General features: G+C 37.0%; 1 protein-coding gene across 1 annotated transcript; it reads right to left on the bottom strand.

The window, feature by feature from the left end:
• Nucleotides 1-11107: 11107 nt before the first annotated feature.
• Nucleotides 11108-23663, bottom strand: LOC130733826 (glycinol 4-dimethylallyltransferase-like). Its single transcript, XM_057586103.1, has 13 exons — nt 23509-23663; nt 23334-23390; nt 17606-17874; nt 17356-17439; nt 17202-17276; nt 16685-16768; nt 16472-16561; nt 16086-16187; nt 13150-13245; nt 12979-13050; nt 12796-12891; nt 12549-12653; nt 11108-11262 (listed from the first exon to the last, which is right to left on the bottom strand). The coding sequence occupies exons 1-13, from the start codon at nt 23561-23563 to the stop codon at nt 11221-11223; spliced, it is 1227 nt and encodes a 408-aa protein (XP_057442086.1). The 5' UTR covers nt 23564-23663; the 3' UTR covers nt 11108-11220.
• Nucleotides 23664-27539: the final 3876 nt, after the last annotated feature.

The following is a 27539-nucleotide window of genomic DNA, read 5'->3' as shown; positions in this document are numbered from 1 at the left end:
TTCAGAGGCATTCTTCTTCCTCTGATCTCAGAAGATGTGTCCTCATGAGCAGGAGCAATCTTCTTCTGGACCAAACCCATCTTCTTCAGAGAGTTGGCAGTGAAGACATCGCTAACAATTGTGCTCAAATCCTCTGTGCAACCAGCATTGATCAAATCTTGCACCAAGTTGCTTTCAATGAGAAAGTCTGAGATCAGCCTCCCAAAAGGGATATATTTGATGGCTGACTTGATGGAGGAGGTGGTGCGAGACTTCCGGATGCATTCCTTCAAATAGGAGAACAGGAAGTAGGGAAGGCAGATCTTCTCCTTGTCTTGAATGAAGAACAGCATCGCCTTCTGATTGAAGTTGATGTAGTCTGGAGAACTGCCCTTTGGTCGTTGATTGATGCAGTTGAGCAGGATCTTGTGCCAGACCCTGAGTTTGGGTTGAAGGTCCATCACTTTGTAGCTCGTCTTGCCCGGTTTGAAGGTGGTGTACAGGGCCTTGTTGACGATGTCCTTGGTTCTGGGTTTCAGCTTCGATTCCGTCAGTGAGAACCGATACCCATGAGCAGTTTCTGCACCTAGCAGATTCACGAATGACTTCTCCGTGATGATGATCTTCCTACCCAGTATGTAAGAGACCACCTGAGTGTCATCACAATCAGCGTGCTTCCAGAATTCCTTTACCAGCTTCTCATACACCGGTCCTCGAAGTCGATTGAAGTAGTTTCCCCAACCTTGAGCTTGGACTTCAGGACGGAGATCAAACCCATTTGCAGCCAAGTTGTCGAGGTTGAATCTCCTTTCTGCAAGGACTTGGAGTTCCTCAGGAGGAAATACACAGTGAACGGCACAGCCCCGTTCTGCAATAGGAACAATCTCCTCTTGAGCTTGAGCTTGTTCTTGTGCTGGGTTCTTAGAGCCCCGTTGACCCGTTGCCAACCCGACTACCATGTGAGGGAACTGAGGTGCATCTGCAGTAGATCTTCTGGTTTGTCTCACCATTTTGAAGAGGTTGAAGGTTTGAGGTAGAAGATGAAGTTTGAAGGATGAAGAGAGATCGAGAGAGAAATCACGAAGGAGGCGGTTTTGAAAAGCAGGGAGTGCGAGAGTGAAAACCGGAAGTGAGAGAGAACGTGTGTGTATAGTGGGTTTTATCAAATAACCGTTGTTGATTCAAAAAGCACTTTAAGATCAACGGTTGAAAATTAAAGATAGACAGTAACAGTAAAATACACAATCACACACAGAAGATAAGCATATCTACACGCAATCACAACAGACTGTCACACGGGCACAAGGAACTATGCATCAGAAATTCTGACGCACGTGTTGTTGTCTCAGCTTCAGAGTCAGTACCAGTGGGCACACACACTCTGATTGAGTTACCTTCTGGACTAGACATCTTCTGATCAAGAAGTATCATAGTCAGAGGTTCTGATCTATCTTCACTCTGGACAAAAGTCCATGTTTAGATTTTTCAGAATAAAATTAAATCTATCTTCAGCTAAGGGCTTTGTAAAGATATCTGCCCATTGATGGTCAGTATCAACAAACTTCAGAAGAAGTACGCCCTTCTGCACATAATCTCTAATGAAGTGATACTTTACCTCAATGTGCTTTGCCCTTGAATGCAAGATAGGATTCTTGCTCAACGAAATTGCAGCAGTGTTATCACAATAGATTGGGATATTGCTCTCAAGGATCTGATAATCCTCCAGCTGATGTTTCATCCAGAGCATCTGAGTGCTGCATATTGCTGCTGAGATATATTCTGCCTCTGCAGTTGATAGAGCAATGGTTGATTGCCTCTTGCTTGCCCATGAGACTAGATTGCTTCCCAGAAATTGACAATTTCCAGAAGTACTTTTTCTCTCTGTTCTATCTCCAGCATAATCAGCATCACAATAACCTGAAAGCTTATACTCTGATGTTTTCTTATACATCAAGCCAAGGTTAGTGGTGCCTTTCAGATACCTTAGGATCCTCTTAACAGCAGTTAAGTGGGTTTCCCTTGGATCTGATTGGAAACGAGCACATAAATGAACACTAAATAGTATGTCTGGCCTAGATGCAGTTAAGTACAGAAGTGAACCTATCATGCCACGATAGAGCTTCTGACATACTTTACCACTTATATCTTCTTTTTCCAGAATGCATGTTGGATGCATTGGAGTCTTGGCCACTGTAGATTCCAGCATATTGAACTTCTTCAGAAGTTCCTTAGTGTACTTGCTCTGATGGATATATGTTCCTTCTGGTGTTTGATCAACTTGTATTCCCAGAAAGTACTTTAATTCTCCCATCATACTCATCTCAAATTCAGCCTGCATCATCTCAGAAAATTCTTTGCATAGAGATTGATTAGCAGAACCAAATATAATATCATCAACATAAATTTGCACAATTAAGATATCATCTTTATAAGTCTTGCAAAAGAGAGTTGTATCTACTCTACTCCGACAAGCTCATCCAGACTCGACATCATGGAACAACGTCTTGACACTCATGAATCCATGCTGATTGAGATGAAGCACATGATGATGGAACTTCTGCGCCGTTCTGACAAATCTTAGTTTTTAGGATCTCTTCTTTTTCTTCCTTTTCCTTTTTATTTAACGTTGTTTTATTTAAACTCTGCTTATTTACTTACTTTAATTTGTTCATTTGTGATTCTATATGCATATATCTATATATATTTGTGGCACATATGTTTGCAAAACCTGTTTTATTCATAATTGTTCTATGTTTACATCATAATTCTTTCCATCATACATTATTCCCTATATCTAGAATGGAGGATCCTTCCTCATTCTTCTGCATTCTTGGCGCTGCTCCACTCTTTCCTTCTCCAGACGATCCAATGCATACTCTATGTTGCCAAGTTTGATGCTCAGATCATCTTTTTCTAGACTATCTTCTGTCGTCTTGAGTCTCTTTTCCACAGTCTCCTTCTCTTCCAGCAGATTCAGCTCCCGCTGGCAAAGCTCCTGAATCTCTTCCACGAAGCAGAGGAACTCCTTCAGATCTTTCTCCATCTCTGGACCAAGATCTTCTTCAAGCAGTGTCTTCGTCAGCTCTTGTATGGTCTTTGTACCATCGGGATGCCTCATATTGAGGAACATATCTTCCTCAAACGCCTTCCTTCTGAGCTCTTCTAATGCCATTCTGTATGATGCCATTTTTTTTTTCTGAATATTATTCTTACCTTTCTCTCCAACGTTTTTATAGGCTTCACTTTCTCTCTGAAAGTTAATGCTCTTACAGTTTCTCGAGGTTAAGTACTTGGTAACTGACCCTTCTATTTCCTCACTTGACCGGTGGTAAACGTTCATCCCTTGCATTAACTCTTCTATTTATTATCGCCTCACTCTGATTCTTACATCGTCTTCATTTTCTTTCAACTTAGACCTTCTCTAAGGGGGAAGTACCTTGTACTTCAAGCTAAGTTTTTCACACCCCAAGCTTTTTGCTTATGACAAAAAGGGGGAGTAAACCCAGTTTTTGATGTGTAAGATGTGTTAGTGTGACTTATTTTTCTTTTGGAGATTTTAAGAGTTCCACCTTCATGACCATAGATGTGTCACTGGGCAAATACAAGGAATACATTTCACTTCTTCTGAAGTGATTCTAAGTTGACTCTGATACCCAAGACTCTGATACCTTGTCCATGACTCTGATCACTTATGCGCTCTGATTATTCGTTTTTCATCTATGTCATAAGCTTTTCACTCTGAACTCTTATATGATTTAGCTCAGAATCTAGACTTTACTAACGTTTTCATCAAGTATTAGATTCAGGGGGAGCTAAGCTCAGAATCAAGCAGTGACTTGAATTCAGAATGAGCAAGATAAACTATTCACATCAGGATAAGTCTTATTCTATATCTCTAAACTCTGAGTGAATTCAGTTTAATGTTTAAGAATTGTTCATCAAAAATCTTAGTTTTGTCATCATCAAAAAGGGGGAGATTGTAAGATCAAGTTTTGATCTAGTAGTACAACTCTATGTTTTGATGATTACAAGTTAACCTTTTGATATGAACAATTGTGGTACTCTAACGTGTTTTTCTGAGTGTGCTATTTACAGGCTCTGACCCTGACTCAATTTCACACAAATCAGAAGCACTGTGTATAAAGGGTAACCCAAGCAACGCTTTCGCATTCACCATGTTCAGTATGAACAGTGGAAAAGCTTCAGAAGATCTGAAGCTATACAAACTCTGATGAGGACTCAGTCGCTAGAAGCTCTGATGATCCAGAAGTTCTGACAACCAAGAAACACTGAAGGTTCAGATGTTCCGATGGTGTAGAAGACTCTGAAGATCCAGAAGCTGAATAGTGGAAACTCTGAAGTCCAGAAGCAAGAAACTCTGAAGGCCATGTTCTTCCCTCTGAGTTCAGAATCAGAAGATACAATGGTCAGAGGATCTGTGCTTTCCCTCTGACTCTGATCAACCTGCTTCACAAGTTCCAATACGAAGCATTCCTCTGATCAGAAGTCTCCTAGGTTAAAAGGTCAAGTCGCTATCCAAGTACAAAAGCAAGTGTACCTTCCTGACGACCTACCTAACGTTCTCAGCCACAGCAGAAGCTGGATTTTCCAGAACTGCCCTCCAACGGTAGCATTTCCATGCAACGCTCAACCCTAATCCTTGGAGTATATATAGAGGCTGAAGATTGAAAGAAGCGGCGAGAAGAAAAGAAGAAGAAAAAAAGATATACAAGAAGCAATACACACGCGCAAGACATATTCTAAGCTTTCTTTTATCTTGTAATTTATTTTAGTTTACACTCAGCTTATTCAGAAGCAAACCCTTGTAAACACCAACCTCAAACAGTTGTTTGATTTTCCTTTAGGAGATCAAGGTTGATCGGATCCTAGAGAAGACTAAGAGAGTGAATCTTAGTGTGAGCTAAGTCAGTGTAATTGTTAGTCACTTGTAGGTTTCAAGTGCAGTTGTAACTCTTACCTGATTAGTGGATTGCCTTCATTCTAAGAAGGAAGAAATCACCTTAACGGGTGGACTGGAGTAGCTTGAGTGATTTATCAAGTGAACCAGGATAAAATCCTTGTGTGCTTTTCTATCTCTATCTTTTGCACTTAGTTCTCGAAAAGATTTGTTAAAATCTTTAAGGTGGTAGTTTTTGTACTGAAAACGTTATTCAAACCCCCCCTTTCTACCGTTTTTCATACCTTCAAAGCTCTGATACCACTTGTAGGATCACGCGCTTACCACTACGCCAAAACCTATTGGTGTTAGTGAGGGCGCAACGTTATTTCTTATAGCGTAGCAGACAGCGCCCCGTTTCGAATGCTACCTGCAGGCAGGATGCTGGCCCACCTGGACCCAACATCCGCACGGTATTCCGCGTCCGCGACAGCTTTGGATTTTGTTTCTAATTCAGATTTCACCTCGGCGAGAGATTCGTTTATCGACCCCAATTCACTTTGAAGGAACGCGATCTCTTTGTCTTTGACGAGGCAGGCAGCCCTGCCCGCGGCAATCGCCTCAGCCTTGGCCTTTAATTCCTGCTGCAAATCGTCCCGCTCGCCCTCCAGCTCCTCCATTCTCTCTTCACAAGCGGACAAGTCCTCCTCGCGACGGCTCATCTCGATACCCAAGTTGTTAAGTTTAGTCATTTGGGCTGCAACTTGGGTCAGCAACTTGTCACGCTCGCCATGCGCTTCGAGTGTGGCACGGCGGTAACCCTCAGCCCTCTGGCGGAGCTCTTCAACTTCAGCAGCTGTGGCTTAATCCTGCGACAACCTGGCGAAAAGACACCCCGCACGCAAAAGGCACGAGATGGCTTCTCGCGCCACCCCATCAAGGTCAGGAGTTTCAGTTCCTATCATGTTGTCAAGGAAGGGGTCGGTTAGCATAAAGTCAACAGGGTAGAGCTGCTGATGTGGAACAAAGCATGTCTGCTCATCACCAATCGGCTGGCTAGTGGCGGGGGAAGAATGGCGAAGCGGAAGCGAAGCAGTGGGAATTTGGTCTACATTGCCGTCACTCATGGTGGGAACGGGAGAGACCCTAGGTGGACTTGCCTCAGCTTGGCGACATAAACGGACAGGGGAGAGGGTTGTTTGAGGAGCACCCGAAGGAACGTCTTCAGAAGCATGTTGATCGGCGATGACTCATTTAAGAAGGGGCGAGTACCCGCATCGCCTATAGGGTCTGGCTTTTCCCCGCCCGCCAGATCTTGGCGAGGAGCAGATGTTTCGCCAGCCCTGGGTCTCTTGGTTTTCCTTTTTTTCTTCTTTGACTTTTGAGGCGAGGAGGTCGCGACCCTCGTTTCTTCATTTGTGCTAAGGGCGACCCTTTTGGATTTTCGGGGTTTTCTTCAAGGATGGGGAGCCCAGCAAAAAGGCCAAGGATGACTTTATCTTCATCACTCAGCGATGTATCAGATGGTTGCGGGACATCACGAGGACTCTCGGTCCAGTAGAAAGAAAGCGGTCCCGCCCCGGCGGGTGAAAGCTTCAGGGTAGGTAGGATGTACGAGTATGCGGAAGTACCGGCGCCCGGGCCCCTTCTTGATGTTGCTCTTGTAAGGGTAAAGGCGTTGCCGGCCCGTACGGGATTTCAGAGAGATCCACCCAGGAGTCGGGGTCTTCAAGGATTTTGGCTCCACGCCGTAGAAGTAGAAAAAATGGGAGACTTTGGCTTCAAGACCAACGACGTCGCTGAGAATCTCAAAGCACCGGATGAAGGCCCAAGCGTTCAAATGAAGTTGGCTTGGGGCTACATTGATTTCCCTTATAACCTGGCAGGCGAAAGGGGAGAAGGGTAGTTTGATCCCAAGGTCGAGGAAGAGGTACTCGTAAAGATAAAAGAAATGGGGCTGCTTCACGCCTTGTTCAATCATGCGGTGCTGCCAGGGGCGGCGGATTTCCAGGCCCCGACCGGTGATGAGGACATCTTCAAGGGATTTCTCGGGGCAGAGTTCGCCGGCCTAGCGGACCGTCTTGGTGATAGACTTGTCAGTGGACTGCTCAGAGGGTTGGCAGATGGCCTCCTGAGTGGGGTCTTGAGTTATGGACTGGGGTAGGGTGGAGAAAATTTTGTGCTAGAAAGCGTTCTTTTCATCTTCAGTAAGAGGAAAACCCCCGAAGCGGGGAGGGTTAACGGGAGAAGGAGATGCGGAAGCGGCGTTGAGAGATCGAGAGGATCCTTTGGTTCGGCGTTGGGGAGTGATTTTTCTAAAAGGAAGAGAGTGTTAGTTTCTCAATTTCAGCAGATTGCAGGAATTCTAGAGGTGGTGAATGAGCAAGGGAAGGAGATTTTAAAAGTTGGGGTAAGTAGCGGTTGGGGAATCGTGCCTCATCATGGCAAAAGTGGAATGATCACTCAAGGGAGTGCGGCGCGAATATCGGGACACGAAGGCAGCGCATTAAATGAAAAGTTATGACAGTTGGAGCTTATTGGTTTAAATTCAAATTGTCATGATTTACCACGATTCGAAGGGATGTTTCAAAGGTAGTGGTTGAGATTCCCTGGATTTGCTGACCTTTATGTCACTTCATGACAAAACGCGTGGCGTAGGCTCGGCACATGTCAAAAGTTACTGTTCGGGGCACGTGCACGACTATGGCGGGGCGAGCAAATCAAGCATCACCGCCGCACGCTCGCTTGTGGACTCAAGCCGCCAAGGGAACGTGACGAGGCGTTCAAAATTTTATATTTTTAGGCTTTAGGTTACCAAGCCATGTTGGCAATTGCTCTTTACTTCCGTACCTTATCTTTATCATTAGTTAGCTTCTTACGTCCATCGCCTTGTCTTTTTTGTTTAAAGACACACTTAGCTCTCATGCTTCGAGCTCGGTGTCTTGTGGACTTGTGGACTGGGCGAGACCCCAGGGTCCCTCGCCTAGGGGCGCTGGCCTAAGGCGAGGAGCGCATCAGGGACCTGGGCCTTCGTCCCGGAAGCCCAACCGGCCCATTAGGATGGTTTAAAGGCGTTAGGCCCAACTCCCCCAACTATAAATAGGGGACGGTGACCAATTAAAGGGCTCTTAGCTCATTTGAGAAATAACAAGCTCGAAATTCAGTTATTTTCTCTCTCTAAGCGGTTACGCTCTCATTCTCTCTAGGAATCTCACATCACGTTCCTTGCACTTTAGGTACTATACCTCATCTCAATGTTCATGATGGAATAGTCATATCCTTTGGGAATTGATTATGTGCTCGGTAAGGTAGTCTATATATGGTTGTGGCCCAAAATAAATATGTGTTTAGTCATAATTTTTTTTTGACTATATATGGTACCTCTATCTTATGAGGATCATGTGGATAAAAGAATGTAATGCCCCTATTTCGTTGTGGAGTTCACTCAATACCTTGAGAAGCTAAAGATAAAAGGGAAGCCGTGTCCGGTGAGATATTGTGTTTGGTCCCTACTCCTCCTTACATGCTAAACTTTAACATGGATGGATCAGCTATAGGTGCACCAGAAGCTAGTGGAATTGGCGGTGTCTTAAGAAACACGAAAGGTTTTTTTTAGGTGCCTTCTTTATTGCCACTGCGTGCTGTGGGCACACCAAGCATAGGTGAAGGCCATCTTACATGCTTTATCTTACTGTAAGTAATTTGCTTTCCCAAATATTTTCATTGAGAGTGACTCTACCTTAGGGGTTGAGTGGGTGAATTGCAAACCAAATAGACCATGGACGCTTTTGAATGATTTAAACTCAATAGATTGTCTAAGGAGGGAAGTATCTTGTTTGGGGGTAACACACACACATATATCGAGAAGTCAATTTAGTTTCAGATTATCTTGAAAAATTGGGGTATGAAAGGGTTGTTCCCCTATAGGAAAGCTTGCATAATAATCTACTCTCATAAAATCTTCTTTGTAACAAATGACCTGCTACAAGTCTGCATTGGTGTTTTAATGGGGGTGGTGGTTCGGCTAATAGCCAAGCATGAGCTTTGTGAACCTTGTATTGGTTCTATATGGTGATGTCTTCATGGTTAGCACTTCTTCTCAGGCTGGTTATCGTGGTGTTGTTTTGCATTTGTGGGTTGTTATTTGTTTATTTGGCCCTGATAGAGGTGGCGAGGGGGATATGGAATTCTCTAGGGGGTTTGTGTTGCCTTGTCGTGGTATCACAATGTTATTCTTAAAATGGCTTTTAGCACTTCTCTATTTTATTTTTCTCTGCTAATCTGGAATTAATATGTAATAGACTTGCAGCATTTTTATGTTATTTTCAGTTCCATCCCTTTCTATATGTTTAAGGGGTGGTTTTTTTTTTCCTATCAATGAAATGATTGTTCTCATGACTTTCTTCTTTTTAAAATAAACTTTTCTCTTTTAAAAAAAACTAATGCATACAGATTGTTATAGGATAAAACCTGGATGTGAAGGAAACTGGAAATTGGAAATATAAATGCCCAAGAAGTAAACATGACCATGGCCGCGAGCACTGGTTTTCCCTTCCATCTTAATAGGGGTATCTAAAAAAATTTAGAAACACTTATGTCACCATTTAAAAACACTTATGTGTGCCAAGATGTTGTAACATCGTGCTATGCCATTTGTCCCTTGGAAACGTGTTGTGTAATTGGCCGATGATTGTGAAGCTTTGAATTGATTACGTGGTAATCAAGTTAGGTTATTGTGGAAGCTTCTGTGCGCCGTCAAGGAATATATCAAGTGTTATCAAACCCGGCTCAAAGGGGTTTGATTTGAAGTTATTTGTGGAAGTTTTTTGTCTGCACCTTAAAACACGGTTTGAAGATTTTGTGCAGATTTATTATTGGTTATTGAAAATCAAACTTCCTGATATGTGTATGGACTCTTTGTGCTTTCAAGCTCATCGAAGACAAGGCCTGAAAGACTGCTACTTATGAAGACCCAAGACCTAGTTGCTAGGTGTGCTTTGTGTGTGATTTGGGTTTATACCGAGTTCATACTGTGTGTTCTCTTAGCAGCTTTGTGCCTTTGTGTTAAGCTAAGAGTTGTTGTTAGTTGTGTGATCTTGAGATCTGTCTTTGCTCTCTTGTAAGAGTTCAATCACGTACTGTGGCAGTGATTGTGAGTGAGAAAGTGAGAGATGCTCTCATACTTAGGGGGAGGACTAAGTAATTAGCCACGGGTAGAGATAGGTAGAAAATGCAGTGAACTGGGGCAGTTCAGTTAAGACATTTTGTGTACTCTATTCTCTATGATAGTGGATTATCTTTCTTGGGTGAAAACCCTCCAGACGTAGGTGATATTGCACCAATGGGTTAACAATCTCTTGTGTTGATTTTATTATTTATGTCTTTAACTTGCTTATTTATACATTGTTATTTGTCGAATGTTATACAAGATATTGTAGAAATCTGATAGAACATCTGTCCTATGATTACCAGAATTTCAACCTTATTGAACTAATCATTTTCTAAACAAAACATTCATATTTTTCGCATTCGATTACAATAAGGCTTTAGCCAAATTTGCTCTTTCGCAACGGTGCTTTGTTGGGGTTTTAATACCATGAGTGTTCTTTCGGCTGATGTAATGTTTGATTCTTGATAAATTTGCAGGTTAATGTAAAGAAAAACAATAAGAGTTCGTCTACCTATAAAAAAATTGGTTCACAAGTTACCAAAATTTCTCTGTAAATTAATTTTAAAACATAAGAAACATATTATAAAATAGGTATACGAAATGTACTAAATGTTTTTTATACATACACAATTCACCGGTTTATCAATTCGTAACATGATCCACTGTATAATAAACCAAAACAATTTGATGCATTCACTCTTCATATGTCTTATTATTTCTCTTATATTTTACTCCCTCCGTCCCTAATTATAAGCTAACATTGAGACTTTTTTTGTATCACTAAATATAAGCTAACCTTGCAAAAGTTAATATTTCTTTCCATATTCACCCTTGCATTTATTGGTAGTGGAGCACCACCATTAGTAGTACAATGATGAAAAAGTGTTATCATAAATAGGGGTAAACATAGAAAGTTTTACATTTTTTTTGAAAACCAATGCATCAATTAAGACTTTCTTAATAAGTGTGATTTTTACAACTTTAGCTTATAATTAGGGACGGAGGGAGTATATCGGTGGAGATGGAATTCGGGTGTGTGAATTATTTTGCAAACCTACCCAAAAGGGAAACTTCGTACTCATTCATTGTCAAATAAAAAATAAGAAAAAAATAACAACATGATCAATATCGAAAAGAGCAACATAGTTCTTAATTTGATTTTGCCTCTGCATCTTCATCTAGTTAATGGCATGAGCAGGTACGCCACTTGTAATACCTGCGAAAAACATACATAAACATGGATATATAAGATATGTCTACTATGTGAGAAATGGAAAAACTAGTACAAACAAGTTTGCGCTTTGAACAATTTTGAAGTTTTCCCGAAAGGAAAAATTATTGTCCATATATGATTAAGTTCATTATAGCTTAATCAGATATATTTATATGAGTAAAGTACACTCACCCCTCTCAAGGTTTCTTAGAATTACATTCCACCCCATTCTTGTCTAAAATCTACACCCCACCCCATTTTATATAGATGCAAATTTAGTAACGAAAAATATTCTTCATTAATAATTAGTTATTATTTAAATTGTTAATCAATTATTTCAAAAAATATTTTCAATATAATCCAATAAATTTAAAAATGAAAACATCACAGTCCTCCTCATTCTCTCAATCGCGGTCTTCCTCCATAAATTCAAAATGCAAATTCTGCAATAGCACACCCGACCGGTTTACAAACCATATATCGAACATAGGGAAACATGCTTGTGTTTTCATATTTAGTAATAATTCAATTTTAATCAAAATAATCTCTTTATACCTCAAATTTTGAAAATTGGATTGTAGACCCAAAAAGCAAGACAAATGGGTGAAGAAAATAGAGAAACAAAATTAAGAAATATGAAGTGGATCGGAGGTTATTAGAACCCAACGATGCGGTGGAGTACCTTTTTTAACAAAATCCAACGACATCTTAAACCAACAGAGCGTTAGCTTGCAACTTAAAGGGGGTGAAGTTCACAAGAAGTAGTTGAACATATAGCTTTGGGAATGTGCGATTCATGTTCTGTGGTTCAGGTCGCAACAAAACTTTGATGCATGGTGGTGCCATGGGGTTTCACATTCTGGGACAGTGGCCGTCGTGTTAAAGGGAGCAAAGGCTTGGTGGTGACCGTTTGTGGTGAGAAATATGATTTGGAGACAGATGGGACGTGGACTTAACAGACAGAGTGGATTGTTTTTTTAAATTTAATTCAGTAAAATTATTTTCATAAATTAATGTATGATAATGTATATTCATTAAACTTATTTAAATTTTAACTAATTAGTAATTATTTTTTATTAGTGACGAATTTGTTTTCGTCACTAAATTTTGCCTTTATAAAAAATGGGGTGGAGTGTAGATTTAAAAAAAGAATGGGGTGGAGTGTCATTCTGGCAAACCTTGAGGAGGGTGAGTGTATTTTACTCTATTTATATTCATAAATTTCTTTTGAATAATAATCCAGATATTGAACTCCTGAAATAGTAAAGCCTTTTTAGGTAAATGATTACCTTCCAGTTAAGCAGAAAGAAGGATGTCATGGAAGGCTTGCTTTCCAAATCTACAAACTTGGCACGATACCCGAGAACCGAAGCAAGAACACCATATCCCAAAACCTAACACATTGAAGATCAACTTGAGAGAATGCCTTCTTAAAAGATTAACTTTTTACCGTTGGCAATACTTTCAAGATATAAAAATGGAATATTCTGCTCAACATAAACACACTTGAAAGAAGAGTTATTTAGAATTATTTACCGTGACAATTTTACTCCACAGGAAAGAAGATGTTGCTCCCATCATGACAGCGATTACAAAAGCCATTTCAAAAAGAGACACACAAATCCAAAATACCTATCAAAGATTAGTTATATAGTCAAACCCAAGGGCTAACAGGAGGACACATTCAAATTTGTTGGGATGTTTCACTTGATGGAATACCTGCTTTTTACCGAAGCGTGCTGAAAATGAATGGATGCCAAATGCTTCATCTCCTTCGATGTCAGGTATATCCTATATAAATTCAGTAAGACGTTTTCATTCGATACACATACCAAAAGAAAAGTTTGATGTTGAAAATACACATATGTTCTAAGAATATAGAGAATTTACCTTCATCACTGCTATACCTAAAATGTAGAAACTCATGAATGCAATAACAAAATTCAGCGATTTTGGGAAGACAACGGACCTCTTGAACACAGAAGTCTGGACATTATCATCATAGATTAGCAATAAAAAATGTATTATATTGCTTCCAAGCACGAGATAAAACTATTGAAAATAAAAACGATTTCCTTATTTTTCTGTTATCTTTATAATTTTAATTAGTATTGTGGAAGAGTTATTAGAAAGTATACCACTCTTTTTAAAAAAAAATGCTTTTATTATTCAGAAAAAAAGTGAAGAGACTTTAAGAAAATACATCGACCACCAAAATTACCAACACTATTGAAATAGTAAAATTTTAATCACCCACCAATATAAACCATAAAAATTTTGAGCCACTCTTATGGACTATATGGTAAAAATTTATTAATACATGCTGAAAATTGCATATAACGATTTGAAACTTGTTCATATTTAGTTGTAGACTCTCTATTATTAATGTGTGATAGCTACAATTGGCATAGTTAAATTCAACCATTTTCTTGTGTATTTCAAGAGGAACCATGGTTGGAAAGCAAAACTGAAATGCGATAACATGGCGAAGGTAAGAGCGGTTGACATAGCAATGTTAGAAGAATCTTTCTCAGAAGAAGAAATTTGGTCTACGAACCAAGCTTGTGACAGGAATAGGGCCCGATAGTTTTAACTTTTAACCTCAACTTCTTCCAATTTTTCTGGGAGCTTATTAAGGGTGATGTTCTGAATGTTTCCCAAGACTTCTTTGCACATGGAAAGCTGGTCAGAGGTTTGCGCTTATTCCTAAAACTAGGAATCCTTCTTCTGTTTCTTACTTTCGTCCAATAAGCCTCATTGGGAGCATTTACAAACTTATTTCCAAGGTTATAGCCGCCCGACTACAAAAAGTCATGCCATACATCATCTCAGGGAATCAATTTGCCTTCACCAAGGGAGGAAAATTGCGGACTGTATCTTGATTGCTAATGAGGTTGTTCACGAAATGGGAAAGAGGGGGGAGGGTGGCTTGTTATTAAAGCTGGATTTCACCAAGGCTTATGATAACGTCGAGTGGGCTTTTTTGCTAGACGTGATGAAGGAATGGGCTTGGGAGTCGATGGGTCTCATGGATTGAGGAGTGTGTTTCTACTGCCTCACTTACTTCACTTGTCAATGGTTCTCCAATTGATTTCTTTCAGAATTGAGAAGGGTCTTCGATAGGGGGGTCCCTTATCGCCCTTGTTGTTCAATATATGCGTAAATGGGTTCTCGTTCATGTTGAACCAGCTTCTTAATTTTCAGATTCCTTGTGGCTTCAAGTTAGGAGAGGGTCTTTGGGTAAATCACCTACAATTTGTTGATGACACTCTGATTAGTTGTAGTAACGATGTTAATCAGCTATAGGCGATTCTGAAAAGCTTATTGGCAATCTCATGCCTAAAACTGAACTACTCCAAGTCTCGAGTTTCCAGGTGCACCATTAGTCAAGCAGAGATGTTTTCCAGGCAGCGAAGTTGCTGGATGTTGAGGTGGGAACACTCCCTCTTAATTACCTTGGAGAACCTCTAAGCATCAACCCAAGAAGAAAAAGGTTTTGGCAACCTGTTCTTAAGAAGATGCGTTTAAAACTGGAATGTTGAGATGGGAACACTCCCACTTAATTACTTTGGAGCACCTCTAGGCGTCAACCAAACAAGAAAAAGGTTTTGGCAACCCGTGCTTGAGAATATGCTCTTAAAACCAAGATCTTTGAGTTCGAAATTCTTGTCCTTAAGCGGAAGACTGGTTCTTCTAAAGGTGATAATTAGTGCTATTCCCATCTACCATATGTCGTTATTCCTAGCACTAGTTGGAGTAATGTGGAATATGGAAAAGTTGATGAGGGAATTCTTATGGGGTCGGGCGGACGGAGCTCGCCGCATCCCATGGATTGCAAGGGAATAGGTGTACAAAAGCTCTCAAGTGGGAGGTCTGGGCATTGTGTTTTTGAGCTGGAAAAATAAAGCGCTACTGTTAAAGTGGGCGTGGAGATTTGAGAAGGAAAAAGAGGCTCTCTAGAGAAGGGTAATGTGCGCAAATTATGGGTGGGATGATCAGATCTTATTGCTCCATTTAACAAATAGGCTGGTGGCTTGTGGTTTTTTATGTTATTTTCTATTCCATTCCTTTCTATATGTTTGAGGGGTGCTAGGTTTTTTTCCTATCCATGAGGGAAAAAGATCCTCTCCAGCCGTTGCAGCTGAAGTCTGAGAAGAAGGGTAAAGTGCAATATTAAAAAATTATTTAAACTCTCTCTTTAAATTAATCAAGGCCCTTGAATTTTAAAACTAGTGGATCAGATTTGGTTAGACGGGGGCTGGGAGAAAATTGACTGGAGAGGATCCAAATCCATCTATGAGATGATTGGCTTTCTTCTTTTTTAATAAATTTTTCTCCTTTAAAAAAGAAAAATAAATCAATGAAAGTAAAGGCGCCATTCTTCCCACTACAAATAGTTTAGCATGAATCTAAAAATTCTTTAAATTTCTCCCTTTCATGATTCAGTTCTGATGTATAGGTGATTTCAAATAGTTTAGCATGAATCTAACAATTCTTTATAGGTTCACATACAAATTTTCACTTCTCCATATGCACTTCATTAGTAGCGATGATGATAATTTTGTTTAAGTATTTTTTTTTATTACAAGAAGCGTGTTTTTTTTCCAACTTGTCAAAAATGTAAAATCCTTTCATTATGTCGTATGTTTTTATGATTTCGTGCCCATAAGTAGTACTTTATTCATATGTATGTAATATAGTATATATAAGCACCAAAAAAAAATATAGTATATATGTTATTATTTTCATGTGGCATATATAAAAGCTAATGCATGCTTGTGAAGAACTAGAGGTTTATAAAAACACATATTATTATAAGATAAAACCTGGATGTGAAGGAAACTGGAAATTGGAAATATTATTGCCCAAGAAGCAAAAATGACTATGGCCGCAAGCACGGGATTTCCCTTCCATCTTAACAGGGGCACCTAAAAATATGTGAAAAAACTTATGTCACCATCAAACTTTTTTTGTTTCTTCATTACCCATAGTATTCTTTCATTCAACGAAACTTATTATCTTTCATCTTCTAATCCAATTTTTGCCATTATCAATTTTTAGGCAAACTTATTATCTTCTAATCCAATTTTTGCCACAACCCCAAAAGTCACACGGCTAGAACACTAATTGTTGACCATAAACTTTTACATAATCATGTATTAAAACAATATGAGGAGGGAAAATAAATTAGATGCAACTCAAAACAACTCACATTGGCTGAATAAGCCGTCCACAATGCACAAATCAAGATAACAGACCAAATCAATGGCCAAGAGCCTGTGATCCAGGCAAGCAACAGACTCTGTAAATCAGAAGGAAACAAATAAGCCTTCTTTTGTAGTCAATAAATTTCATCTTACAAAACATATATATATATATATATATATATATATATATATATATAAAGGATGAATTAATATGGCACCAGAAACAAAGAAGATGCTGTTATAATGACACCGGCTGTATAGGATAATTGACCAGATGCTAACGGAAGATATGGCTTGTTTATCTGCAACAAAACAAATTAACAAGATGGAGTAAGCTATAAAATTTTGTAATAATTGGGCAAGTGCGATAAACAAATTAAAAGGCCTAATTCATTTTAGAATACAAGGATCATATTAATTATAAATAACTTCTACTAAATGTTGGTAGTTGTTGTAAAAAAAATTGTTGATGGATACAATTTTTAACAAGATTCACCCCAAAACAAAATACAAACTAGAGTTTGGTGTTCTAAATCGCATAATCCCGTCAAATTGTTGCATGTAAGTAAATATCTTTATATACACATAGTCTTTCTCTGTTTCCTAATTTTAATTTAGATAAAGCAACTAAATTTTTTCACTATAGCAATTTTTACTTAAATAATATAAAATTCCAACAGACAAAACAATTTATTATTGATCCATATTATTTAATTCTAATAGTAGGCATCATACCTTGTCTATCTCAATGTCAAATAATTGATTCACAGTACAAACATAAATATCCATAAATACGTAAGCCACCAAAGCCTGAAACATTAAAAAATTGAAAATAAGTATTAATGAAAATCCAATTGACTATTTAATTTGTACATATTTGAGGATTCACCTGCAATATACCAGTAAAAAGTAGTGGAGATATATCTGATAGTGTCTTCACTGCAAGGAGAGATGCAGAAATTGTGCATAATATCTGCCCAAACAGGAACAAAGTACTCAATTATTTTAAGACATTCAAGATATTACTAAAACCTAAAAATTTAATTCATATAAACAAATGAATTGACTTAAGTATTAAACATATCTTTTTAGGATGATTTCTAAGAGTAATATTTAGAAAAAAAAAAGTAAGAACTTACTCGGGTCATCTGTGCATGTGGAGTGCAAAACGTGTATAGAACTATCAATAAGTTTTTGGCAGAGTCCAAAATATTTTTTGAGTCAGAATCATAGTTCTCGGATTCAAAAGATTGTGCAGGGGCTGCTCTGACAACATACTCTTTATTGCATTCTTGATATGTGAATTGTCTTTCTATGCATTTGTCATGATGGTTTGAATTTGGCTGATGAAACCTCAAAAACTTATATTCCTTTTGAGTGTTCCTTGAAGCTTTTGGTGCATATGAACCTATATAGTAGCAAATATAGAATGTAGTATCAGTGCAATGCAGAACAAAAATACAAAAAACTTGATTCAAAGAGCTTTCACAATTCCTATATATAGTTTACCTTTCTACAATAATCGAAAGAACAACTCTTTAGTTTATCATATTTCAAAGATGAGATGCAATCTACCGTTATCATCATATCAGTGTCAATGTAGTAATATAGCAGATGAACAGAAAAAAATGAAATTATAGACTGAGATACTCAATACTCAAGGAACTATTTACCGTGTACAAAAGTTACATTTTAACGCATCTGATCTCAGGATTGAAATGCTTTATTCCCGTTAGGTGTTTTCTTTTCTATCTCATAATTTAAACTACATTTCGCTCTTTGATCAGTTAAAATTTATATAGATCTCATCAAATTGGGAGTGATTAGTGAAATCCATTCGGTTTAATAGACCTTACATGTATTTTGACAAATCAAAGAGATAGTGTTACAAAAACAATGTTAAAGAAAGTGTTACTAACGTTTCTCTTAAAAATTACTAGTGTAAGGTTTTAACTATTTTCATTTTGTGTTAAATACTAATTTATAAACCATAATCTAAAATTTTCCATGAAAAAAAAAAATCTCCTTTTAACCTTGTGATTTTTTGTTTGATTTAAATGTTCCCTCTGACATCATAAAAGCTTATATTACATTTTTATTTATTAATGATTAGTCCACGTAGGTGGGCACGTAGATCATTTAGATCAATTTTGGTCTCTCAAAAATTCCTTTCGTCAAATTTAATCATTTTCCCTCTTCTTCCTTTTCTTCATCTCCCTCTTCCTCTTTCGGATTTCATCACTAATATCATTTTAGATTTAGGTATATTATAAGTTAGGGAAAAAAAACCTTACATTTTTAACAAAAGATCTAAATCTATGATCTCATCGCATCTTTGATATCATGTGAAGTTTTACACTTCGTTTGGTGTAGGTGATTTTGGCAAGAGAGAGACAGTGAAGACAGATCTTGTGAAGAGTTGAAACCAGTGTTTTAAAACTCGACTCGGACCGGCCGGTCCAATCGTCGAACCGGGACTCGGTCACCTTACCGGTCCGAGCCGCACATCGGATCAGACTTGCAAGCGACTCGATAAGAACCGGTCTGACTCAGCCGGTTCAATGGTCAAACATGTGGCTCGGCCGGTTTTGGTTGAACCGACGAGTCACCCATTTCATTTTTTTCATTTTTTTTTTCGTTGCAATGGTCATTTATTGGGTCTTTTTTTTAATTTACTATATTGGGATCATTTATTGGGCCTGTTTTTCTTAATTTACTTTATTGGGCCTACTTTAGAGACATTCATCCAAAATATTTTAATTATTTTCAAAAAACTATTGCTGCGGGACTTGAGCACGAGACTTCTTGAAACTAGACAGCTTTACCATTGAACTACCAATTGGTTTGGTTTTTAAAACTGTTTTTAATTATTATATCTTAACTTTATATAGCATTTAATGTTTATTATAATTTTTTAATATACACCGAGTCAAGCATTCGAACTAGTGACTCATTAACTCAGTACCTACTGAGTCGATGACCAAGCCGAGTTTTAAAACACTGGTTGAAATAACTATCTCTGTTTGGCACGTATTACTGTAGCGCAGAAAGAGTTTTTTTACGTGGCCTCACATGCTTTTTTTTCCTCTCCCCAAATAGCGAAGAAATGGAGAGCTAGTTTATTTTTCTCCAGTTTTAACTATTTTGTCCTTACAATTTGAGGTGTCAGTAATTACTTTAATGGACAAAATTATCAATTGATAAAAAATTATTTTTTCTTTTACTTATATTTATTGTAACATCATCATATATCTTCTCGTTCTCATATATATTTATTATATCAAACAATCTATAAATTTACTATATTTCTCACTTCTTTCTTTCTACTTAACTTCTTTTTTCTCTATTTTCCTCTGTAATCAGAAAAAAAAAAAACTTCTCTTTTTCTTACTCTTTCTTCGTTATCTCTCTTTCCTAATTATGTGTGTATTCTCAAAATTAATTGTATAGATCCATTTCACTATTTGTACTTTTATTGATTCAGTCATGTTACATCCAAAACCCACCGCAAGCTATAACAAGTAGTACATTATGAATAGTGCGTATGAAGATAACAAAATAAATACGTATGGGTGACGTGGGTGCGTTACGGGGTTAGTCATTTGTGTTAGAATAATGTTATCTTCACACCTAAAAAATGAGGTGTGGAGAGATGGAGGAAGAGAGATATAGGAAAAAAGGATAGAGAAAGTAAAGATGTGATAGGTGATTTGATTGATAGAGAAAAGAAAAATAGATTGAAATGAAGGTGGAAAAGAAGTGGAGAGGTGTGTATATATCATAACTCTTTGTGTTACGGTACGTACGTCATCGAACGGTGGTCTATTTTTAAATTGATATACTTTTATTTTACAACAAAAACTAAGTTTCAAAAAAAGAACAGAAACTTACTGATTATTAAAATATAAAGATAATGAGAACATCCTCTCATTTAGGAAAAAAATTATAGAATGTTAGCCTAAAGTTGATTTTGCCTACCACACCCTTGTTTGTAAAGTTGGTCAGCAAAACCATTTAATTCCAATGTGCAACACACCCATATAGTTGATTTTAGAATGAAGAACATCCATTTGATTAAGAGAATTCAGTAATTTTCGGGGTCTATACTTATTTTATTTGCCCAATCAACTAACGTAGAATCGCTCTCAATAAATACATTCTTACTTTAATATACTTCATATTTTCATTGGAAAATAATAGAAGACGTTCACACACATGACCCCAATAAAACCGAATCAAGCTAAGGTCGTAATCTAGCTTGTATCCTTTCCTAAGACATAAATCATACTTGTTGACTTGTCACTAAGCAATTGACATACATCCCTCAAGCTCGACTTACAAGGTCGTGGGTGACCTACGAGTCATGATCATACACTACCTTGAGTGAAAGTTGAGACTCGACTCGCGGCCATCCGACCACTCGAACTAGCCTCGCAATTAGGATTCCTTGGCCTAAACAGGCACGACCTTAAAATCCCTTCTCAGGCCAAGATGCCCGACAAAGACTTGGGGATAAAATCATCCCGCTCAAAACAGGAAAAAATCGTGACACTCGCGTCTCAACATAAGACTCCATCAGAGAAAGTTGTATGCTCGGAGGGGGGGGGGGGATATATGCATGCCTTGGAAAGCTCATCATCCCAATGGTAATTTGAGAATAAATACTCAAACAAATGGACCCAAGACGCATGGAGAAGAATGGTACACACCCTCGATTAAAATCGCTTCCCGCCTAAAGACTCTTATAGATAGTCCAAAGCCAAATGAGATGGAGTAGGGGCAAGTGCATAGCAGGAGCATAAGCATAGAAAGGTGAGAAGACAAATCAGTTGTTCGTCTCCTGACTAATGAAACAACTCCTCAAGTGCATCAAACGGCTAACCCAAAATCACAACGATGTTATTACCTAATACCCCTCCGACCTCGTACCTACAAATAGGCCTTGAACAAAAGACCAAGGTAAAACTCTAACTCTTTTCTCACACTCATTTCTCCAAAATATGACTTGGGTGTCAGGCTCTTTGCACCACCCTTGAAGGGTTAATTTGCAGTGAATTGGAGTGAAGAAGTACAGGCTCCGTCGAAGAGAAAACGACACCTCCCAGGAATTCAAGGTTCCTTGAAACTTAAACACCCACTTGCATGGATTGGTCAGTTTAAAAATATCACGAGCACTTTCTGTGGGGATCGAACCCACGACCATGTGGTTACGATACCATACGCTCAGGAAACAGTGTAAGGAGACACATTGATCGCTGCTGAACTTTCAGTCTGGTCGATACAGGAGAATCAAGCGAGCAGTCAGGGGTGTTCTTGTATAGAGAACGTATAGAGAACAATGAGGGCGGTGCTAGATCCAAAGCCCTAACGGAGTCAGGCCCTATGATAATCTTTCTATCAAGTGTATAAATAACGTCCAAAAAGTCCTTTATACAAGATTAGACATTCCCTTTTATAGTGAGAGATAAAAACCCTAAACCATAACATATATGGTCAAATTCAAATAGGTATATAATAATTTTTATGACTTTTGGTCCTCTGCAAGGTTGTAAATCTCTAGGGATTACCTAATCTTGTGGAGGGGAGATAAGCTCGACAAAAATAATATTTTAAAACCATAATAATGATGAAGTCACACTAATAGTACTAAAAATTATCCAAATCATCCAACATCGACAATTAAAATCATGCATAATATTACCAAATATTCAAATTTAAATGTTAATCATAATAAATTAATAAAACATCAATGCAAGTTATGATAAACTTAAAACAAAACAAATAAGTTACTAGAAGTTATGTGAGTGAAACAAACAATGGTTGTGAATGCAAGAATGATGATTGATTTTGTTGAAAACTCTAAATTGGTGGGTCAAATGCCTAAAATGCCCATGTACTAATCATTTTTTGACATTTCAGACCAAGTATGCTAATCTCGTAATATCTTGGTAATCTCGTGTATTAAGAGATATCTTTAGAGTTCATCCGAGATAAAAAAAAAAAGTTATTACTCCTGTTGATCTCGTTTTTTGTACCTGATATCGTAGTTTCGTAAGAGATTAAGAAATATCTCTGGAGATAGACAACCATGGTCCTCGATAATATTTTTTTAATTTAAATAAGGACAAGTCACGTCATGGTACTCACATGACCGGTCCACATGTATTTTTTTCACCTATTTTGGTACTTTTATTTTTTTTAATTACTTTTGTTCATTTTTCTCCTCTTTACCCTTCTTTTTCTTCCTCTTCCCACTCAACCTCCACAATTACCCCCCAAACTTCACAACCACCACTCAGCTCCCATTCACCCAGCACAACCTCCCCCTCCCTTTCCCTTTATCCTCCCTTTCCTTCCTCAGGAAAATTCTAAAATCATAACGGATTGCTATGAAGCCCCTCTTGTATTAAATTTATAGTTTTTAAAGAAAAAGAAAAAAAAAAATAGAGTAAACAATTCGTTTAGAGAGTAAGCAATCTCCTTCGGAACTTCCTCAACCAAGAAACATCTAGGGACCCTTGCGATTTCAAGCTTCACACTGAGGACAATGAAGACAGAGGGCGCGGCCAATGGTGAAGACAGTTGGGACTGGAGGTGTTAATAAGATTATGTAAGCAATTTGTGTTACTTTGGAAAATTTGAGGGGTTGAAATCAAGCAATTAGAAATTAGAAATAGATGGACTAAAATCCCCCATTCATGAAACTTTGGGGAACAAAATTGTATTTAAGCCTTTTTTTAATTTAATTATTTTTTTATATTTAATGAAAGAACATCTCAGTATCAAAAGTGTTAGAGCCACATTATGAATGAGTGCCACATAGAAGTAGTTAAGTAATTAAAGGAAAGGGGGATATGTGACACATACTTGAATAGTATTTATTCTTATTGGCGCCATGTTTAGTACTCTGCCAGAGATTTCCACCTTCAATTACCAATGGTTTGAGTCAGCAAATAATTTTGAAATAAAAATTAAATAGATGAAATCGAAGAAGAATTTAAGTAACAGGATGATGTGGAAAAATAAACATATAATTAAATACCGGTGGTGAATGAAGATGCATTAGGCAAAGATCCAACAAGAAACGACTGCATCATTTACACACTGAAACCACCAATTCAACACTTGTAGCATGCAGTGCAAGGTTATATCCTCTTGTGTGCAGTTCCTCTTCTAATGACACATATAATTTATAGACTAAATTTAACTTCAGAATTATGTCTTAAAGTCAAACTTTGAATTAATTAGGGGATCAGATTGTTGGTCAATGAAAATCAAATATCTGAGTTAATGGAAAATCAAATGTGTTTGTTATCAATCAAAGACTGCGTCAAAGATAGAAGATATCGGTGGTGAATGAAGATGCATTAGGCAAAGATCCAATAAGAAACGACTGCATCATTTACGTACACACTGAAACCACCAACACTTGTAGAGCATGGAGTGCAAGGTTATATCCTCTTGTCTTGTGTGCAGTTCCTCTTCTAATGTCGACACATACAATTTATATTTTATAGACTCAATTTAACTTCAGATTTATGTCATAAAGTCAAACTTTGAATTTGGGGATCAGATTGTTTGTCAATGAAAATCAAATATCTGAGTTAATGGAAAATCAAATGTCTTTATTATCAATCAAAGACTGCGTCAAAGATAGAAGATATGAGATATCTCTAACTTCAATTTGCTACTCAACTGTAAGGCCATTCACTATTTGAGTTAATGGTCATTAACATACCATAATATTCTTTTGCCATGGTTATATAACGTACAGATGACAAAGCCGGCTGATTCGGTTGTCCTTGATACAGGGTTATTTCCTCTCCATTTCTTGAGTTCAACTCTATTTTATTCTAGGTAATATTTTGCGAATGTTTCATAGGATATGTCTCAGGTGTACGAGTCAGATCGTAGTTGTGTAAATTAAACTCTTAAGCAAAACCAGCAGTTGGGATGTGCATCGGAGTCCGCAAATTTTTTTACTTCACTACAGCGGCTTGCCACGCCACAACAATACTCTCAACTATTCAAATTTGCAACACAAATAACGTACCGTTTAAAATTTACTAATCCTTTTTTTTTTTTGAAAGTAAAAAATTTACTAATCCTCAAAATAGATAGTTTTATTATTTAACCTTCCATTACAATCAAACTCAAATTTTATTCATTATATGCATCCCTTTCGCACCCTTACTTGGTCATACCCAAAGCCATGGGCAACAGGTAGTATATTATAATTTTAGTCTCCCCTTCAGCTGATGTGGATTTGTAGCAGGAATTGGCCGGCTTGCAATGTTATCTTATTGTAAGTTCAGGAACAGGATTTGGCAATTATATGTCATAATTAGTTCATGATAAGGCACAGCTCCTTATCATGTTGGAAAAAAGTTTTTACTTGAACTTTTTTTTTGAGTTTTGATACATTCACATGTAACTTTCTCTTTCATATTATTTTTATCAATTTTATATTTCTATCTTTATCTTCATTTTCTATCACATCACAACCCCATATCATATTTTTTTCTCTTCTGTTCTTGTATCTTTTATTGGAGGTAAGTGGAATGTGTGTAGATGGATTATTATTGATATACAACCCTATATCCTATAAACCAATTTTGCTGGAAATTAATTAATTACAAGCATAAATATTTTCAAAAAATTCAAACATAAATTTACTAAATTTTTTGGAGCTTTTAAGAAATTGTAAGAGGAGAAATCCATAGATTAATTTTGATGCCGAAATAAGATAGTTTGATTTGGATAGTTTCAAGAGCTCGGTGGGTTATGATAAAATATGATAAGAAGGTTGGATAAAGACAAAATAAGATAGCAACATGATAGTCTTTTATTCTATTTTGTTTATGAGGTAAACTAAATAATGATAGGATATGATATGATTAATATAAATAACGAAAAATCATTGAAATTTCTCTTCGGAAAAAGTACATAATATTTTTCAACATTTAATTTTTCAAAATTAATTTTTAAAAGTAATTTATCTATTAAGAGTATTTTTATTTTTAATAAATGAGTCTATGTCTTAGAAGTAACTAAAATTAAAGAATCAAAGAGGAAAGAACAGGGACCCAGAAAACAGAAAACGCATATACACAGAGGAGAACCAAATAGCAGACATGAAAATCGCCAACACCTTAAGGGGCAACCAGGTACACAACCCGTGATCACAATCGATCCCCAAACATGTCAATCAGCTAGGAGAGAACAGGATAATTTAGTCCCTCGATCACCATCCACCAAACCGCAATCTGGTGCACAACAATAGCTTAGCCAGTCCATTTTTACAGTAGGAAAAATGGAAAGAATTGGATGTTCCTTTTTCCAGGGAAATTCAGAGGCATCCTAAGCAATACTTTGGATAGGAGATCCATTCATACATGGAGAACGTTTCTAGCCCCCAACCAGTTTATTTTACTTAAACTACTTGCAATGGGGTAGTTGAATGAGTGTTGACTGTTGAATGGCTCCAATGGGGATGTTGAAACTTGAAAGGGTTGTTCAATGTTAAACATGTTGAATAAATTCAACATGTTGAATGAATAGTGATTTGGTCCCACTCAGTACACATGGCAAAATATCATTGATTGTTGTAATTTACAGATTTTTATCTCATCCTAATTATTTGGGATCAATTATTTCGTAGTAAATTAATTTTTTATTTAATTTTTTTTCACGAAAATTTATTATTTTTTTTGTCTATAAATAGAGACTTGGTTCATTTGATTTGGACACATAAAAAAAACGACATTTTCCCCTCTAGTTTTTCTATTTAACCTCCAATAAACTCTTTTTTGTAGCTCTAAACATATTTTTAGTGAAATTGATCCCAACAATAACCCTTTTAACACCCAAAACTCTGTCAATTACCCTTTTCAACTTCCAAAATCCTAACAACTACATAATTCAAAATGAATCTTCCAACCAACAAGGTCCCCAAAATATACCAAGTTATGAATTTTCTCTAAATTTCATCATGTCGTCCCTATATGTCGTCTTTTTTTACTTGCAAGAAAAACTTAATTAAGAATATTAAATTACTAAACTAGAAAGAAAAAAAAATTAACTATAAATTATTTTAATTTAATTTAAATTGATAATTGTTATTAATATATAATCACAAAAACATAAAAGAAAGTAAAAAATATGAAATAAAAGTGGTGGGGTAGGGTGTTGAATTTTATTAAACAAAACCATTGTAGTGAGTAAAAGTTGAATATGTGTTGAATCATTAGGTGGAAGAGAAAGAAGATGATGTGGAGTGTAAAAAGTGAAAAAGTAGAGTGTTGAATGGATTCAAGTATTCAACCATTGTACATAGTGTAAATAATCAGTTTATTTTTAATTATTATTATATAAGGAAAAACATAATTTTATATGATTAGTAACATGCGCTGAAGAAGGAGCCATCCAGTTTTATGAGTAAAATCAATATTTTCACCATTTATAAATTATCTATTTCTTAACTTACTTAAATTTATGAGTAACTAAGTGATTTAAACTTTAAATATCTCATCCACCTCAACATCCTAATGGCAAAAAAATGACGAGTTTGATATTTTTTCATTAATATGGTAAATTGTTTAATTTCTTATTACTTTCCACTTGTAAGAAGAATTTCTAGCCTCTTGTAATAAAAATATATTAAGTTGGTGAAAATACCCTGGACCAACCGTAGCCTTCCAATTATGTTTATTCCAATACATGATTTCATTTACACAACCCCTTAGTTACAATTGTTTACTTCGATTTCAATTGATGATTTCGTTTACACAACCCCTTGCAATTGTTTATTCAGATTTACATGCACGATTTGGTTAATTGTCAAACTCAAAAGTATTTGGACATGCAGGTTAACATGTGAGAGTGCCCAAAAGTTTGGACAGTTACGTTTTAATTTCATTATAATAACATGATGTACAAAAATCAATGAAGAAAGCACCCATAGCAACACACTAATACCAATCTTAAAATAATTAATTAATTAATTAATTAATTCTTCACTCACTGAAAATTCAAAACTAATGTCCAGACTCATGACTGGCATGAGCAAGTTGA

Source organism: Lotus japonicus, chromosome 1 (genome assembly GCF_012489685.1).
Source record: "Lotus japonicus ecotype B-129 chromosome 1, LjGifu_v1.2".
Lineage (NCBI taxonomy): Eukaryota > Viridiplantae > Streptophyta > Magnoliopsida > Fabales > Fabaceae > Lotus > Lotus japonicus.
Note: the sequence above shows the minus strand (reverse complement) of the source record. Positions and strands in the feature narration are given on the sequence as shown.

What these genes read in the sequence shown, in the direction of transcription:
- LOC130733826 (XM_057586103.1), bottom strand. Translation starts at nt 23,563, where the DNA reads ATGATGCAGTCGTTTCTTGTTGGATCTTTGCCTAATGCATCTTCATTC. An exon ending in CAGCATCTTCTTTGTTTCTG is followed by an intron (nt 16,562 to 16,684) that starts GTGCCATATTAA and finishes TCTGATTTACAG; the next exon opens with AGTCTGTTGCTTGCCTGGAT. An exon ending in TAGGTATAGCAGTGATGAAG is followed by an intron (nt 13,051 to 13,149) that starts GTAAATTCTCTA and finishes GAATTTATATAG; the next exon opens with GATATACCTGACATCGAAGG.